Source organism: Rhamphochromis longiceps, linkage group LG11 (assembly GCF_057381845.1).
Source record: "Rhamphochromis longiceps isolate RC_006_pf linkage group LG11, R_longiceps_female_GT1.1, whole genome shotgun sequence".
Taxonomy (NCBI): domain Eukaryota; kingdom Metazoa; phylum Chordata; class Actinopteri; order Cichliformes; family Cichlidae; genus Rhamphochromis; species Rhamphochromis longiceps.
In genome coordinates, this window is record NC_140567.1 from 10,628,011 (window position 1) to 10,646,688 (window position 18,678).

The 18,678-nt window shown below is 41.4% G+C and overlaps 1 protein-coding gene across 1 annotated transcript in view; it reads right to left on the reverse strand.

Annotated features, from left to right (window-relative positions):
- The window catches only part of LOC146658598 (F-actin-uncapping protein LRRC16A-like), an 83,564-nt gene that overhangs the window by 14,524 nt on the left and 50,362 nt on the right, over positions 1-18,678 (reverse strand). Inside the window, exons 20-29 of the mRNA XM_085422278.1 lie at positions 17,504-17,558; positions 15,505-15,677; positions 14,468-14,536; positions 11,923-12,016; positions 11,649-11,747; positions 11,312-11,440; positions 7,068-7,199; positions 6,753-6,928; positions 6,584-6,671; positions 6,214-6,354 (exon numbers count right to left, since the gene is read on the reverse strand). Coding sequence (XP_085278404.1) covers positions 6,214-6,354; positions 6,584-6,671; positions 6,753-6,928; positions 7,068-7,199; positions 11,312-11,440; positions 11,649-11,747; positions 11,923-12,016; positions 14,468-14,536; positions 15,505-15,677; positions 17,504-17,558 — 1,156 coding nt within the window. The remainder of the gene's footprint in view (positions 1-6,213; positions 6,355-6,583; positions 6,672-6,752; positions 6,929-7,067; positions 7,200-11,311; positions 11,441-11,648; positions 11,748-11,922; positions 12,017-14,467; positions 14,537-15,504; positions 15,678-17,503; positions 17,559-18,678) is intronic.

An 18,678-nucleotide genomic window follows, 5' to 3' on the forward strand; every position in this document is an offset into this window, starting at 1 on the left:
AGCCCAACAACTGAGCCTAGCTACTCAGTCATGTCCAGCTGAACAGCTAAAGAAGAAGTATCTTCACTTACAGAAAGTCCAGATTGAGGGATTTAACCAGATCCAACCTTTGGTGCTGATTGGCTCAGATAACGCTCATCTCATCACCCCTGTCCGCCCCGTCCTTCGGGGGTCGTCCAAAGGGCCAGTAGCTATCTGCACCAAGCTCGGATGGGCCATCCAGGGGCCGGCCAGTAGTATGCCTACATCTGAGGGGGACCTGCAGTGCCTGAACATGTGCCTTTCTCCTGCAGAGGCCCTGCATCAAGATGTGAAGCGTTTGTGGCAACTAGATGCTCCCCCCTACAGGACAGAGAAGGAGGTCACACGGTCAAAGGAGGACAGAGAGGCGGTAGCTATGTTGGAGACAAAGACCATCAGAGTCCCAGTAGACGGTGTCGAGAGATACGCCACTCCGCTGCTGAGAAGAAGGGACTTTCCACGGATGTGTGTCTCTCCTGAAGCAGTAAAAGGCCTCCTCAGATCCACCGAACGTAAGCTGGCCAAGAATCCTGATCTGACCCTCACATACAGCCAGGAGATCCACAGGTTAGTAGATTCTGGTTATGTTGTTAAGCTGAGCCCAGATGAGACACATAGCTCTTCCGAGTCATGGTATGTACCCCATCACATGGTACATCACAATAATAAGGCTAGGGTGGTCTTCAACTGTTCGTTTGAGTTTCAGGGGGCCGTCCTGAACCACTACCTCTTACCAGGACCTCCCTTGGGGCCCACTCTGCTGGGGGTATTACTCCGCTTCCGCCAACACCCTGTAGCTGTGAGTGGAGATATCAAAGCCATGTTTCACCAGATTCGGCTGCTCCCAGAGGATTGTCCTCTGCTACGGTTTCTGTGGAGGGATTGTGAAACTGACCGGCCCCCAGACGTATATGAGTGGAGAGTTTTGCCCTTCGGAACGACATGTAGCCCCTGTTGTGCTATTTTCGCCCTACAGAGACATGCAAGGGAGCACAAAGACACCCACAAGGACATCTGTGACTCTGTCCACACAGCCTTCTATGTGGATAACTGTTTACAGTCCCTGTCCAAACCAGAAGAAGCAAAGCAGCTCATCGACCGAATGAGAGATTTACTCATTCAAGGAGGATTCGAGATACGTCAGTGGGCGAGCAACGTGCCCGAAGTAGTTGCTCACCTGCCCGCTTCAGCTAGATCAGAGAGCTGCGAGCTTTGGCTGAACTTCAAAAGTCTCGACCCACAAGAGTCAACATTAGGACTCAGCTGGCACTGCCCGACAGATGTCCTGGGATATAAGCACCGCCCTATAACCTACTCCACGGTCACGCTGCGCAACGTGTACAAGGTACTAGCTACCCAGTATGACCCCCTAGGTTATATTTGTCCCTACACTACAAGGGCCAAGCTGATTGTACAGGCCCTGTGGAGCACAGAGAGAGGATGGGATGAGCCCATCGAAGGGAATCTACTTAAGTCCTGGCTTGAGTGGGAAGGCGAACTGTCACACCTTCAGCATGTCACCATTCCCCGCTGCTACGCTCCTTCTCACAACTCCAGCAATGTGACATACGAGGCTCACATATTCTGTGACGCATCAGAAAAGGCGTATGGGGCTGTGGATTATCTCCGAGTAATCGAGCAACAACTGCCCATCGCCACATCATTCCTGATGGCTCGCTCCAGAGTGGCCCCACGCAAACAGGTGTCAATGCCCCGGCTGGAGCTTTGCGCAGCACTCACAGGAGCCCAATTGGCCAAATTACTCCAGACAGAGCTCACCATTCTCCTGCAATCGATCTACCTGTGGACAGACTCTACAACGGTGCTGCAGTGGATCCAGTCTTGTTCCTGTCGCTATAAGGTATTCGTGGGGACTAGAATCTGTGAAATACAGGAGCTGACATCTCCTGAACAGTGGCGGTATGTGACCTCTGACCTCAATCCCGCTGATGACATCACCAGAGGGAAACATCTCGCTGACCTAACTGTCTGCAATCGTTGGTCACATGGTCCACCCTTTCTGTCACAAACTGCTGACACTTGGCCTAAGTTTCCAACAGAGTTCCCGGCATGCAGTGAGGCAGAGCTCAGGAAGACTGCATTCTGTGGGCACGCTTCTGCATCCCCGACCTTACCGGATCCAACACAGTATGCCACGCTAGATGAGCTGATTGCTGCTACATACCAGACCCAACACGGGGCGGCTGACGCTCCTATTACAGCAGTGGAGCAACTAGAAACCAAGACCATGCTGCTTTGCTCGGCTCAGACTGACAGCTTCCCAGAGGAGGCCCGAGCCCTCCAGATCGGGCACCCAGTCCGCTCAGACAGCCGTCTTAGCGTGCTGTCCCCTGAATATGACAGTCTTACCGGTCTCCTCAGAGTCGGAGGCCGCCTCCGTCGAGCTGCAGACTTAGATCCAGACAGTATTCATCCCATCGTATTAGCAGCTGAACATCCCCTGACCAAGCTCATCATAAAAACTTATGATGACCAGCTCCTTCATCCAGGTGCAGAGAGGCTGTTTGCGGAAATACGGCGCACCTATTGGATTCTCAGAGGACGTCAAGCCATTAAGAAGCATCAGCACCAGTGTGTGGACTGTAGGAGATGGCGCGCCTCGCCTTCTACACCCAAAATGGCTGACTTACCTTCATCACGGCTGAGACTCTATAAGCCGCCGTTCTGGTCAACGGGCGTAGACTGTTTTGGGCCATACACGATAAAGATAGGTCGTAGAAGAGAGAAACGCTGGGGAATTATCTACAAGTGTCTTACAACCAGATGCGTGCACCTTGATCTCCTCCCTAGTCTTGACACCGATTCCTTCCTTATGTCATTACGCAGATTTATTGCACGCCGAGGAAAGCCATACGAGATGTGGTCTGATCGAGGGACCAATTTCAGAGGTGGGCACAGAGAACTCCAAACGGCGTTTGAAAACATGGAGCCGGACCTCAAGCAGCAACTGGCCAAGCAGACTATCAACTTCTGCTTCAATCCCCCACACTCTCCTCATTTCGGAGGAGCATGGGAAAGGGAAATCAGAGCAGTGAAGTCAGCTTTGCAAGTAGTCCTGAAGGACCAAGTTGTGGCGGAAGAAGTCCTACTCACTGCTCTCATAGAGGTTGAGGGCATTTTGAACTCAAAGCCGCTCGGCTATGCATCGGCTGACATAGCTGACCCAGATCCCATCACACCAAATCTTCTTTTGATGGGGCGGCATGATTCGGCACTACCCCAGGCAGTTTACGGCCCCTCAGGCACTCTTTCGAACAGAAGATGGAGGCACAGTCAGGTCATCAGCGACCACTTCTGGAAGCGGTTCATACAGAACTACCTCCCAGGACTGCAACTCCGACAGAAATGGAGGAAGTCCACTGACAACATGGCTGTGGGACAAGCTGTTATGATTGTGGACTATAACTTGCCTAGAGGCCTTTGGCCTGTGGGTACCATTGTCAAAGTTTTCCCAGGGATTGATGGCGTTGTTCGAGCCGCCGAGGTCAAAGTTAAAGACAGTACCTATGTTCGCCCGGTAACTAAGCTGGTAGAACTTCCCGAAGTTCCTGAGGACTCACATGACACTGTTTCAAAATAGAAGGACTCTAGCGGGAGTGTATTTGCCTACAAATACAGGGGCGGCTGTTAAAAGTCCGCTTGTTCATTGTAACTGTTTATACTACGTTACCCATGATGCACCTCGGTATCTGTACTTCCGGTTGGGAACGTGTTCAGCGCAGTTCTGCACAGATGAGAGGTGTGTCGGAGGATAACGTATTTACTTGCATTCCTGTGTGAGTTAATACTGTGTGCGTGCTTACCATGTGAGTATTGTAAGATGAGAGTGATGCTTGTTTGACTTTATCTGTGTAATTTGCTATGTAAGAAGCTAGTCCCGTTGCTATCGCTAAGATGCGTTTTTTTGGCCTACTACAGGCAGCCTTGTGTTCAGCCCATGTTTCATTTCATATACGACTTACTGTCAAGCATTGTGGTTGTAGGCGGATGTAACTATTTACTATGTTTATTCTCTGAATCATTGTAATCTGCAGAGGTCTGGGTTGCCAATGTATATACGAGCCAGAAATTCATTTATGGTCTTAGGGTGCCATCTAGTGGCCATGAGGTTATGGCAGATTGTATAACATTACGCTGGAAACCCACAGTACTGTAGAAGGGGTACACTGCTATCCATAGTGGTTAATACAAATGTTTGTTTTTCTGTTTACAGATGACCACACACACCCATAGACACACTCACACCCCCTTTACCTGCATGTGAATCCTATAACGCCTCCCTACCAACGCTGTACATCCTGTTGATGTCATCTGCCACCTCCTTAGTAAAGTTATTTGAACTACATCACTGTGGAGTACCATTCCTTCTGACCGAGGACGACTCAGTTGAAGCGTGATCGGCAATCAGTGCAAACATACATTACAATACAATTGATCATTCTATATTAATGAATAAACTAGAGAGATATGGCATAAGAGGGATAGCATACAAGTGGATGAAAAGTTACCTGGATGAACGATATCAATATGTCGAATTCAATAATGTAAAATCTAAGCAGTTGAAGGTAACTTGTGGTGTTCCTCAGGGCTCTGTGCTGGGCCCTAAATTATTTATATTATATATAAATGACATATGTAGTGTTTCCAAACTGTTAAAATGTGTATTGTTTGCTGATGATACCACTCTGTACTGCTCAGGTAAAAACTTAGAACAGCTTCTGACTACAGCGGAAAAGGAGTTAAATATATTTAAAAACTGGTTTGATGTAAATGAGTTATCATTAAATATAAAGAAAACAAAATTGATTATTTTTGGCATTAGACAAGTGAAAAATGTGTCTAAAATAAGGGTTAATGGAATTGAAATTGAAAGAGTGTACGAAAATAAATTTCTTGGAGTGATAATTGATGATAAGCTGAGATGGAAGTCTCATATAAACCACGTGAAAACAAAAATGTCAAAAACCATTGCTATTCTCTATAAAACAAAGCATGTCCTGAACAAAAAATCATTATACACACTTTATTGTACTCTGTTGCTTCTATATATGACTTATTGTCTGGAGATATGGGGTAATGCATATAAAACGAACACTCTTCATATTTTCAAGTTACAAAAAAGAGCTATAAGAATTATAAACCAATCAAACTATATAGAACCAACTAACATTTTGTTTATTAATCTGAATACCCTGATATTTTATGATTTAGTTGAATATAAAATGGCACAGATAATGTATAAAGCACAAAATAACTTGCTTTGCCGCAGTACTCAGAAACTGTTCAAAGTCAGGGAGAGTCAATATGACTTAAGGGGAACAGATTTCTTTATATTTGTACTTATCTTGTTTTTTTTAAAGCAGAGATGTGTTTCTGTTAGAGGAGTTAAACTGTGGAATAGTTATGACAGTGATTTAAAAAGGTGTAGTTCATTTTCCTTGTTTAAAAACATGTTTAAAAATAGAGTATTAGAAAAATATATAAATCAAGAATGAAAAGTGCAAAAAGGAGAAAAAAAAAACCAACCTCTTGATTCTTTTGCTTTGATGTAGTTACTTATCTAAGGTGGAAAGTTTTTTTTTTCTTTGTTTTTTTTTTTTTTTGTTTGTTTGTTTGGTTTGGTTTTTGCTTTGTTTTATTATTTTCTTCAAGCCCTGTGTACAGGAGCTGCATACAAAAAGATATTTTGTGAAAAGGGTTGGCGTAATAAGCAAATGCTTCAGCCAATACCTTTTGATTAGCCTTGTCTCATGCTTTCTTTCTTTATGGTAGATTTTTGTTGTGTTTTCACTGTTTTTTTTTCTCACTGTTTTCACTGAGATTTGAATTTGAATGCTAATCAATAAAATCAAATCAAAATCAAATCAAACTCCAGCCTAGTTTTGTAGCCTTTCTACACTATTTACTCACCTGCATTAAAAATGAGCCAATAACAGCCAAGAGTGCTGTTAGCATTTTGGCAAAAGTTTTTCAGTCTGTGCTAGAATTAATGATGGTCAATGTAAAGATGACGAGAACTAATTTTTTAGGTAGAGGTTAAATTTAAGGCAGGTGTATTTGTGAGCTACAGCTAACTGTGAGCAAGAACCACTGCCTCCCTTTGCTTAGGTAGGTCAGCCGTTAATTCTAATTAAACACTCACACCCTCACCTGTTGCCCACCATAACCTACCATACATGTTTCCAAATCCTCAAGCCTCTCAGCCTCCAGTATCTCAGCCGATGCCCTTTTTGGAATCTTTTCCTCCGGCACATCCAGGTCCACCGACTCCTGCTGCACCAAGGGGCGACCTCGGCGTACCAGATGATCCGCCTGAGACGACCGGTGACAAGAAAAACAATGAGATAGCGCGCAAGAGAGACAAAAGATGTAAAGAGAAGAAGGAAAGTTGTTGAAAGGCAAGCAAACAGAAGGGGTGAAGAGTCAGGATGAGACAAGATCAATAGGGGAGAAAATACTAAATAATTTTAAATCAACATTTACTTTTCCCCCTCTAGCCATTGTTAATTAATGAATACAAAACAGTCGATTCTAATCTTACCAGCACGTGCTGTGACGTGGAAAGAGCCTCCAAAATCTCATCGACGATGCGATCGGACAGAAAGGACGCTAGACTCAGCTTCACCTCACTGCCACAGAGAGAGAAGGTGAGGGGAGCTGTAAGGTCACAACAGACTTAAATGCTTAAACTATGAAGCCTCCAAACACACCTGATCTTGTTGATGATATCTACCCCAGACTGCTCCAGGAGGGTTTTGCTAACAAAGCTTTTAGGTACAACCATCCTAGCTGAGCTGGCCTTCATCAGCTCTACTCGAAGATTACTCTTCTTCATCACATGAGGACACAGAGACTCTGCTGCATCCATCATGGTCTCCAATAGCGTCTAAAGAGACAGCAGGGAGGAAAATGTAATGATGGATCTGATTAAATTACTAGATGACAGCTGTCATACTGATCTCATGAGCCTACATTTAAAATGCAATTTCACAGACTTTACTAATCTATGACCGTTAAGGCCCAACCTGCAGCTGTTGGTCCATGACAGCAGTCACCTCCCCGGCCATAGACTCCAGTTTCTCCTGAATTGGACCTACTGAAGTACTGTTCACCTCCTCTCTGGAAGCTGATCCGAGGTGGTAGAGGTTGGGAAGCAGCTAAAAACATGACAGGAAGGCACACAAGGACAGGATAAACATGGGCTTTCAATATGGCTGATTGAATTTTTGCTCTAAATTTTGAAAAAGAAACATCTCGATATCACTGGAACAATATAAACTATCCACACTGTATTACTAAATTCATTATAAAAGTCTAAATTCAAATGGAATAGGGCTGAACGATTATGGAAAATAATCTAATTGCGATTTTTTGCCCCAATATTGCGATTGCGATGCGATTATTTTTTAAGGTCTTTGTCTTCTGTATTATTAAACAAAGACAAGCAATACATCATATAGTATGGCCAATACTATATTACATTAATTTTAAACTGTTCTTTCCTGGAAGACAGACCTCTGTTATGATGACATGAGGTGATGCATGAATTGATGACTGACATTTTTATTTAACTTCTTCAATCACAACAGTATATTTGAACATACACAATAGTTTATTTTTAGCTTACAAACATCTGAGCATAAAGTGCTGACAAGGAACCCTGGTGTAAACATTAAAATGAAAGTCAGTACAATGTGCAGATTGCAGAAATATACATAAAAAAAATCAGTGGCTTTACCACACTCAGTTTTTCGACATCTGTGAACTACTAGACAGTCATTCAATTAAAAAATAATATTAAATAAATAAAACTAATAAATAAAAAATACACACATCTTACTGATCTCTGCAGTCAGTAACATTACACATAAAGTGCAAACATAATAGCAATTGTATAAACACACACACAAACACGCCTTTAAAGTTTAAAGGCGTGAAATTGGACGGTCTAGCCTTCTGATTAGCTAATCAGAAGGCTAGTTCTGATTAGCATCACCGCTGTCTCGGTGGAGTTTAATAAACTCGGCCGTCTGCTTCTTGCTATCTAAAATATAACCAGACACTGGTGTAAATTCTCGACTGTCTCATACTTCTGTTTAATAAGTTTTCTGTTTGACGTTTAGTCAGCTGTGTGAAAACCAAGGAGGAACCCACCCGGGGGATTAATAAAGTTTTATTTTATCTAATCTAATAACTTTAATCTCAGCCAAACCGATTTACTCACGAACAAACAAAACACTGAAAAAAGCCCAACAATAACATTTTTAGGTTGTCTAAGTGACTTATATATTACGTTTAACCCGAGCAGCGAAACTCCGCGGTGATCTGAAAATGATGTGCCGGGAGTTGTGCCGTTCTCGGCCGCATCAGTAACCCTCGAGCTCCCGGCTAGCTGTCGAGCTGGTGGGTAGCAGACGCCTCTGAAAACGTCGAAGCACTTTTGCAAATATGGGATATCTTGATAAACCGAGCAGATATTTGATGTTTACACAACTACTTTCTCGCCTGAAAATATGTTAAAAGTTTATTTTGTGACCCAGAAAGATTAGTATGAGTAATTTTAAAACTTAATAGCGGCCGCCATTGCTGGAAACTGGAGTTTGGCTGGGCCGCGCTATGAATTCTGGGATATGGTAGTAATTTGGACAGCCTTCGGCGCGTCGCTGTGACGTAATCGGTCTACAAATGCGGCCTCAGGAGGATGCAGCCCATGAATTTGGACATGTCCAGAGTATAATCGCAGCCTTTGCGGTTAGAAAATTGCACTTGATCATGTCGCGATATTATCGCAAATGCGATATATCGTTCAGCCCTAAAATGGAACATATAGAATATAATAAAACACTGACAGTAAAGTAAGATAGAGTTTGCGTACGTGTGTCAATATATTAGTACAGGGCAGCCATGTTTCCTAATGCATGTGCACCGATCGGGCATAACCGCTGATGACGTGAAGTGGATAACACTCATTATCACTTTATCATGGCACCTGTTGATGGGTGGGCTATATTAGTGTGAAGGTGGACGTTTTGTCCCTTTACCCATATGGAAAAGAAATAGTAAAAACTTATATGTGATTACTCATGAAAGTGGCCACTTTCTCATTACTTTCATACATTGTTTTAGTAAGTATCCAAAACATACAAGTTTCATTATATAATTTTTCAAGGGATCTTACATCTGTTTTCACTCTTATATGCTTTTCATACAAGTTTCACACAAGACAGATACAAACTTTATAAGATTTATATATATCTTTTCCATATGGGTAAAGTTGATGTATTAGGAACAGGAAAAAATGGGCAAGCTTAAAGATTTGAGCAAGTTGGATGAGGGCCAAACTGTGATGGCTAGACGACTGCGTCAGAGCTCCTGTGGGCTATTCTCAGGCTGCAGTGGTCACTTATTATCAAAAGTGGTCCAAGGAGGGAACAGCAGTGGGCATCCAAGGCTCACTCATGCACAAACGTGCTCTTCACAGAAAAGGACGGATTGCGTGGTTTAAACCAACAGACTGTAGCTCAGATTGGGGCCCCATTGAATGCAAAAAGGGGGACCAGCACAATACTTAGCAGGTGGTCATAATGTTATGCCTGGTATGTGTCTATAGCTGACAAATACACCTTAAAATCTTTTATGACGCAGGATACTTGGTGAATTTGAAAATGTTGGTTTGTTTTGAATACTTCTTTTGTACATTATTTAAGACAAACATACCCTACATAATTTTTTGTTTTCCAGTAAGAAAAAAAACTAACAAAAAAGTAGAATTAATACAATGATTTAGAACAAATGTAGGAAGAAAATTTAAATCTATTGCATAAAATAATATATATGATTCTGACAGGCTGTGGTCTGGACTTCTGCACACTGAAAGTAAGCATGGGCATTGCACATTTACTGGTACAAACCATGACTCGTATATCCATTGATAATCCAGTGTTTACAGTACAAATAATGCTTCTCCTCTTGATGCTTTTGTGCTTTTTGAAACAGAAACACTTTTGGAAGCATCTTTGGCAGCCCACCTTTTGTCCGCCTTTTCATTTTTTTAACTGAATGGTCACAGCATGTAAAGATTAACTGAATGTTTTATTAATATTTTATCTCAAGCTTTTTGGTTTTAATGTCGAAAACACTTTTATTAGAATATTGTTTTTATCAAATCTGTTCTTAGAGACTTCAGTGTACAGTTACAGTGTGCAGCAAAAGTGCAGGTGTGACTAGGTGTCTGTGAAGGTTCTCAGTCATCCAGGTCATCGTAGTCAAAGGAGCTTGGACAAAACACAAACTTAACAATGTGGTGTATGCTGCACAGTGCAGCGAGGAATGCCCAGACCTCTACATTGGAGAGACCAAACAGCCACTTCACAAGCGCATGGCACAACACAGAAGAGCCACCTCCACAGGACAAGACTCAGCCGTCCATCTGCATCTTAAGGATAAAGGACACTCTTTCGAGGATGCCAATGTTCACATTTTGGACAGAGAGGACAGATGGTTTGAAAGAGGAGTGAAAGAAGCCATCTATGTCCACTGTGAGCGACCATCTTTGAACAGAGGCGGGGGTTTACGACACCAACTCTCTGCCATCTATAATCCAGTTTTGAGATCCCTTCCCAGACGCCTTAACGCCCACTCACATCCTGGGCCATCTGACCTCAGGAATTCGCATGATAAGGTGGGGCCAGGTTTCACAATGAACACACCCGAAACTCTGGCTGATTGGGACCCACGCCCAGTTTCCCACCTTGGCTCAGGCGATTAGAGGATCATCAGGGGGTCCTTTTGTCCCTCTGTGGGGGGTCACTCCCACTAGGTTTATATCTGGGACTCTCCACCATTTGACCTTAGAACTGAAGAAGCTTCTCGGATGAGAGGTGAAACGTCTTCAAGCAACTTAAAGAAGTCCAGACGCTTTTCTTTGCAAGCTCCTTTGACCAGGTGTGACTAGGCACAAGTTTAGGATATTGAAGAAGGCCCAGTCTATCCTGGCTGATCTTAGCCTTCTCTTATCAAAGGACGTCCAGTTGCTTCCGTCTGGTTTCAGAAACTGTATGTGAAGGACAAATAGACTCAAGAACTCCTTTGTCCCAGCTGCCGTTGAGCTTTTGAATATCTTCTTAATTGTAATTTTACATAATGTAGCGATTTTGTGTATCTACTGACTATTTACTGATTGATGTTAGTGTGTTTTCTGCTGACTGTACAACAAATTGCCCCTTTGGTGATAATAAAGAATCCTTGACCCCTTCAGCTGTCTCCTCACCGTTTTTGAATTTCTGGCATCTTTGATGAGGCTCTCCGCTGACCTGACATCCTCCAAGATGGCGTCCGTCTCCGAGTTCCTCAGAGAGTTCAGGTGGTCCTGGACTTTAACACAAATCCTGTCAATCATCTGGAAAACAAAAACAACAAGCGATGACTGTTTTTGTGTGCCATACAACATGTAAAATGCTCAAAAGAGGAGTTTCCAGATGCAATTTAGTATAACTTGGGGCAAAGACACTCAGTGCTATATCACTACACCAACATATTTAATATTAACTCAAGTTCAGAGCAGAAGAGTTTAAGTTTCTTGGGGTCGCAATAATCGCCTCACTCACCTGCTGTGTGGTTGTGGTTACGATGCCCTGCTGAAGCCGATAAGCCTGTTCCTGAAGATATTTTCTTGTTTCGTGGTTCCTGTACAAATACGTTTCAATCTATGGAGCGAAAACAAAGCTGATGTCATGACAGCAAACTTAAAATAAAAGATTAAAATTAAAATCAGTGTCAGTTTATTCAGAATGTTTTTCTTCACTGATGCCATTGCATTCAGCATGTTTTAAAGACTAAAAGTCTCTAAAAGACAGGAACCAGAGGGAGTTCTTCATGTACCTTTAGTAAGGCATCCTCAGTTTTCTCAGGGCTCGCCTTTAGAGCCTGGGAGGCATCGATGATGGGGAGGGGCATGAAACGAATGGTGAAGTTCCTAAGGGATATTTTTTTTAAAAACAGACGAAAAACAAAATGAAGAAGAAGCAAAGTGATGTATTTAGAGACGCATTGTGCATTGTAGCAGTGAAACATTATTGGATTAAACTGGTACTCCTGCGGAGGTCACTGATCTCTAAGTGAGAATCACACACATTATTTACATCCACATTAAGATTGGAGAGATGAAGGGACAGACATGTAAGGCAGAAAAACAAAGACAAAAAAGCATATATACAGTACTACAATTCTACATTGTAGATACAAACTGAAGACAAGAAATATATAAAGCAAGATATATGGAATTATGTAGCAAAGAAAAAATTAATAAATAACTCTAAATATGTCTTATATTTTAGATTCCTCAAAGTAGCCACCCTTTGCTTTGTTGACAGTGCTGCAAACCCTCGGCCTTCTCTAAGTGGTGTCAGGGTTCATGGCCTGGCCTCCACAGTCACCTGATTTAATCCCAATCGAGATGGTTTGGGGTGAGATGGACTGCAGTAAAGGCAAAAGGGTCAACAAGTGCTCAACATCTCTGGGAACTGCTTCTGGACCATTTCAGATGACGACCTCATGAAGCTCATTGAGAAAATGCCAAGTAGGGCTGTTCCATATATAACGATATATATCGGATGACGATATAAAAACATCTTTCGTTTCATTTTACGCTATGTTTGTTTCGTGGTGTCCCAAAATAAACTGTTTACGGCAATATTTTTTCATCGTTTTGATGGTCATTGTAGTGGCTATATTAATTTCTTAAAGTTCTCTCTTTCTCTTATATTTAATATAACCACACTACAGACTACTGTTTTTATGGGTTGTTGTTAGCAACAACGACGGTAAAACCATCGCATGTCCGCTTGTTTATTTTCCACATAAACTTTTCACAATAAAGCTCAAGATCCTGTTGAGACTTTTCAAAATAAACAGAATCACGTGAAAAAGTATTATTGATGGATGAGAAGCAAAAAAAAGAGCCATCAGGTGCTAAAAAATAAACCTTAGACTCAAACATTAGAACAGGCTTTTCCCCGCCGTCTAATAAATACTCAAAGAAAACGGCGGCCGTTACAACCTATGTCTAAAAAAGTATAGTTTCATGCATCGGTTAAAACACTCGACTCCAGATACATGACGCCCAGCTGGAAACACTTCACCTATCCGAGATTCACAGAATTTACAGAAAATATAAAATTTTTTGTGATTTATATCGTTATCGGACGATAGATGTTTTATATCAGCATATGAGATTTTGGTCATATCGCACAGCCCTAATGCCAAGCGTGTACAAAGCAGTAAACAAAGCAAAGGGTGGATATTTTGAAGAATCTAAAATATAACACGTTTTGAGTTATTTCTCACTTTTTTGTTTACTACATAATTCTATATGTGTTAATTCATTGTTTTCATGCCTTCAGTGAGAATCTACAATGTAAACAGTCATGAAAATAAAGGAAAACCATTAAATGAGAAGGTGTGGCCAAACTTTTGACTGGTAGTGTATAAACCTGTTGCGATATGAAGGTAAAGCAAAGGGATTAGAATAATTTTTTAACCTCAAAGACTGAATAAATGATTGTTATTCATTCAGATTGTTATGTGTGCTCTCCTTCCTCACGCCTTGACCAGACAGATCTACTCTGAACAATTTCTATAAATCACTGAGACCCGTGGATAGCTTTTATATGCTGGGGATTGTGGGAGACTTTGAATACTCCAACTGTCTGTTATATTGCAGTATTGAATATCTGGAGAGAAAAAAACTTTAAAGAATGCAAGGTACACAGGAGGAAAATGGCGAATTGAGCAAAGGAAACAAAGACACGCGATGCTGCACTGCTGAACCGAACGGAGATCAGAAACAAGAAATTGTTTTTTCAATAATACAGCACAGAGACTCGGAGGGGAAATGAAGATATGTGCTGCTGGGAGAATATGACAAAGAGAGAGGAGATGAAAAAGAGGAAAGAGGTGGATGAACCTACACATCCCAGAAGCAAATTTATTCACACGCACAAACATCCAGATACACAATCTGAAGGCACGGTAAACAAAATCTGATTTGTCTGGCTTTGACTTCTACTTTTTTATGTCTTAATGTATCACGCTTTCTTTCCCTCAGCACACTTTCATGTCATTGTGTCTCTGTAGTATTCCCTGCATGTGTCACTCTCTCCTCTCTGCGCCTTCCTTCCTCTTATCTTTTCCTCCTGTCTAAACAAACCTCAGACTTTCCTTCTGCTCTGCACAAAGAAAAACCCCCATCTGGGCTGCAAAAGCTACAGTAACTACACATCCGTTCCTTCAGCAGTTTTAATGTTATACACAAAAGCATGCACGGTGTAAAAAAAGAAAGAAAAAAAGGCATTATAGAAGCACTATACATTTAAAGATTTAATTTTGAATAGACAACACATTTACAAGCATGGACGGCATTACTTACTTTTCCAGAGCGGCTGCTACATCCTGCAGACCCTGAGGGCTGGTGTTGTTCTTATCCCAGATCACAGTCCTGCTCAAAACAAGCACACAGTATGACCCGAACAGAGGAAGCCATTAATTCTCAAAGATGATTTACAAGATTTTACTTGCTATCTTCTGATTACCCATAGGCATTAAAGAACATTTATAGGGATTTTATACAGAAAAAAGGGGGTAAAAAAAGAAAAGGGCTATAAAATAGTGGTTTGAATATTTAACTGCACAGTGGCAAAAGGCAAAATCTGTGTCAAAACAATATACGTAAGTATAAGATATGGACTGTTGAATACAAATAACTGTGCAATAATTCGTATATAGGGCATTGTAAATATTGTAGCCTATTTTAGTTACTGCATTATTAATACAGCAGTAATTACACAGGTTTATTAATCCTAGAACACCAATGTCAGGTGATTTTCACCCACATGATGAATAAATACCACTTTGTGGTTATTTCCAGGGGAATTCATGTAGTCAAATAAATAAATAAATAAATGAATAAATAAATAAATAATAGTCATTTGGTCATTTTTTCTCCATCAAAAAATGTCATTGATGCAGGGAGATCGTGCCTCCAAGTTTTACATGTGCCAGGAATGGGTGGCCCTAGAAGTGAGGACATTCCCAGTTCCATTGTCCTTTTCAGTTTTTTAAGGAATTTTGTTGTTAATAATTCCCTAATTTTCCACTAAATTTAGAGCCTTTTTATAGGGTACCCCCATGATACCTTTATTTATTTTATGAGATGCTGAATAAGGAGGAATAGGAGAAAAGTACATATGTTTCATCGGGTATATCGTGTTACTGATGGTGTTACAAACCTGCACATTAGTCTTCTAGGGTTAATGTGGATCTATGTCCAGCTTCATATCTTTATTATTAGATGCTACTAGACAAGTTGCTTTTAAACTGGAACTCTTAGAAGCCCCTCAGCTTATGAAACAAGCAGTTTTAAAAAGTTACAACCATGTGGCGCAGCTTTGACCCCTGCACAGCTACCTGAGTTTGGAGTTGATCTGTAACGCCTTAGCCAGCATTTTGGCCCCCATGTCACCCATTGCATTCCCACTGATGTCAAGCCTTGTGAGCGTGGAGTTGCTGCCCAAAGCATTGAGAATGATGGTGAGATCACTCTTGAGCCTGGAGTCTGCTAGAGACAGAGAGTTGAGGGGCTGGGAAGGGCAAGATTTAACAGGGACAAAAGGTGTGTGTGGGGACAAGAGAGGGTAAAGGTGATTAGAGTGGGTACATATTATGAATATAAAGGGAGAAATGCATTCAAAATTACTAATACAGGACAGTAAACATGTCAACATGCGTGGCCGTCAAGTAGTATTTGATATGTTTTGGCATTGCTGGAAAGCATTCAATAGGAACTCCTTTGATTTTGGCGATTTTGACCTGTTTTCCAGTCAAAGCATTCAAGAGCTTAGTCACTGTTACAATAAATAATTCGCATCACTTTATTACAGTTTAATAATGTTTCCATCGGCCCACCCTATGATCTTTACCACAAAGAAAATGTGATAATGAAGCTGGACATGACAGAAACTTTATAAAACTCTCAGGTTTTTTCATAAACAAAAAAAACTAAAAAAGAAAACAGATTTGAATACTGCAAACTTCATTTAATCCCTACAGTTTCAGCTTATCTCAACTTTCAAAATAATAAATGTAGAGCGCATAACCTGTAAAAATAGTAACTAAGAAGTGTACTGGATACCCTTTCTTTGAATTCAATTATATTGAGTTTATAAATAAATATCCAGCTGTAGTCACGTCAAGGCCTGCACGCATGCTCATTCCATGAGCTGCAACAGAAATACAAGAGACCTATTGTTGGATGAGAAAGGTTTCATTATTTCTTTTAATAACTGATCTTGGCAATGAAATTAACATCTCATGGTTTCCTGTGTTGGGAACGAGCTCTAAATATAGAGAGCTTTAAACAGAGCAAACTAACAGTTAATGCGCTCACAAAGCGAATGGGGCGACAGAGCAAAGGCTGTTTGTTCTGACATGAAGGATTTCCTTTTAATGAAACTCAGAAGGCATATTCATGGGATAAATTTAGAGATAATGACTATAAATTGCAGTGTGTGTGGTGATGACCGTGTGAAAGGCCAGTGTCAACATGGTTATTCAAGCAGAGGATTACTTGATTAGAGCTTCTCTGGGGAAGCACAGAATTAATTACAGCCTTCATCCGCTCGTGTTTCACTAAAAACATTTAACACAAACAAAAAATATAAATAGAGAAGTTTACACTGGAATAGCCACGGAAGAAAATTCTTGCTTAACTTCTGTAAATACGAAACAAGATTGAAATCTCTGCGTTTCCGCAAATAAAAACTGGCTTAAACATGTTCTCTGATCACAAAAGAAAGCAGGGCACAATTAAGATGCAAGTACACCAATAAGTGCAGGCAAAGGAAGGTATATAATGATAGTATCAGTATGCTGTGCTTACAAAAGTAATTACTAGTGGCATCCCTTTCTACGCTTGAAAAACAAAAAGGGAAAAAAGGACTGGGAGATTGAAGCCTGAGAGATGCAAATAGTGGCTTCATAGCAATAGTTCATCAATAAATTGGTGAACTAAGTTGATTAAAACAACAGGGATTTCCCCAATTTTGTACCCATAATGCCAAGTTAAGCTAGGCAGATGTTGGATATTTACCATATAAATTATTTTAATGACATATTTATACTGGGCTTGCACTACCAGTTGAAAATCTGCAGTGTGCAATGACAAGGGTTAAAATTTTGAGACCAACTTGCATAATTTCCATGCTGAACTGTGTCTTGATTGATCAGTGTAGCAAAACATGCAACATAACCGTCCACTGGTGAGGTCAGTGGTCAGCTGGAGCGCAGCTGGTGGAGATTCAGGGACTTGCTCTAGCCCCTGGCTGCCTTTCTGTGATATCTGTATTTAAGATGTTCTCTGTTGTCACATGGTTGCTGACCACACAGAGAGAGAAATGGAAAAACTCACCGACTCCTCCTCCTGAATCAGGTGAACCAAGCTGTCCAACACTGGAGCGAGATTTCTAAGCAGACAGAAGAAAAAGTATATAAACACTATAAAATGATTTTTTTCAGCCTAGTGACATTTTGTAAATCCTCTTAGGCTACGTTCACACTGCAGGCGAAAGCGCATCAAATCCGATTTTTTTGACCCTATGCGACCCATATCCGATCATGCTATGACAGTATGAACGGCACAAATCCGATATTTTCAAATCCGATCTGGGTCACTTTCGTATGTGGTACTGAATCCGATACATATCCGATTTTTTAGAAAGCGACTGCTGTTTGAACGGTCATGTCGCATTAAATCCGTCTTTTACGTCACTGACACAAGACAGACACCAATTATCAGCTCCGGAGAAGCGCCCGAGAAGACATCGTGAACGCTTCCTGGCCTTCCAGTGTAGATGTCAGTGAAACTGTTGGGAAGACAACGTGAACATTTTATTTGTACTGGCGACCTGTCCAGGGTGTACCCCGCCTTTCGCCCTATGACAGCTGGGATAGGCTCCAGCGCCCCCCGCGACCCTGAAAAGGATAAGCGGAAGCGAATGGATGGATGGATGGATGTATAATCGGCAGATTCTGACAGAAATCTGCAACTATCCTTTGAAGCACCGCTCCTCTCTAAAACAGCAATAAGGATAATTATTAGGTTATTTACATTATTATGTAAATAACAAAATAACTTAAAGCAAAAATTGGGAAACGTAAAGTCCGAAGTCTTTATATTAAGGGCCATCAGTCAAACAATATTGTTTGCTCTGGGTCCAAACAGAGCGCTTTTGTGTGACGTCTTCTTTTGCGCATGCGGGCCGCTTTGAGCGTTCACACTAGAGCGTGTTTGCTGTCGCATTTTATTTGTAGTGTGAACGAGCAGACAAAAAAATCGGATTTGATCAAAAAATCGGAATTGAGCATTAAGACCTGCAGTGTGAACGTAGCCTTACATATCTGGTTGTTCACCTTCACAGAATACTAATAAATAGTAAACAAGCAGTTGCTAAGAGGAAAAGCCAGACTTCAATGATTTGTACTGGAGCTTTTAAACTCAACCCTTGCCTAATTTCTTGATTGTTTGTAATGTTTTATTCCCAGAATCAAGTCAGGATATAGAGCAAAACTCAATCCCGGCCTTCC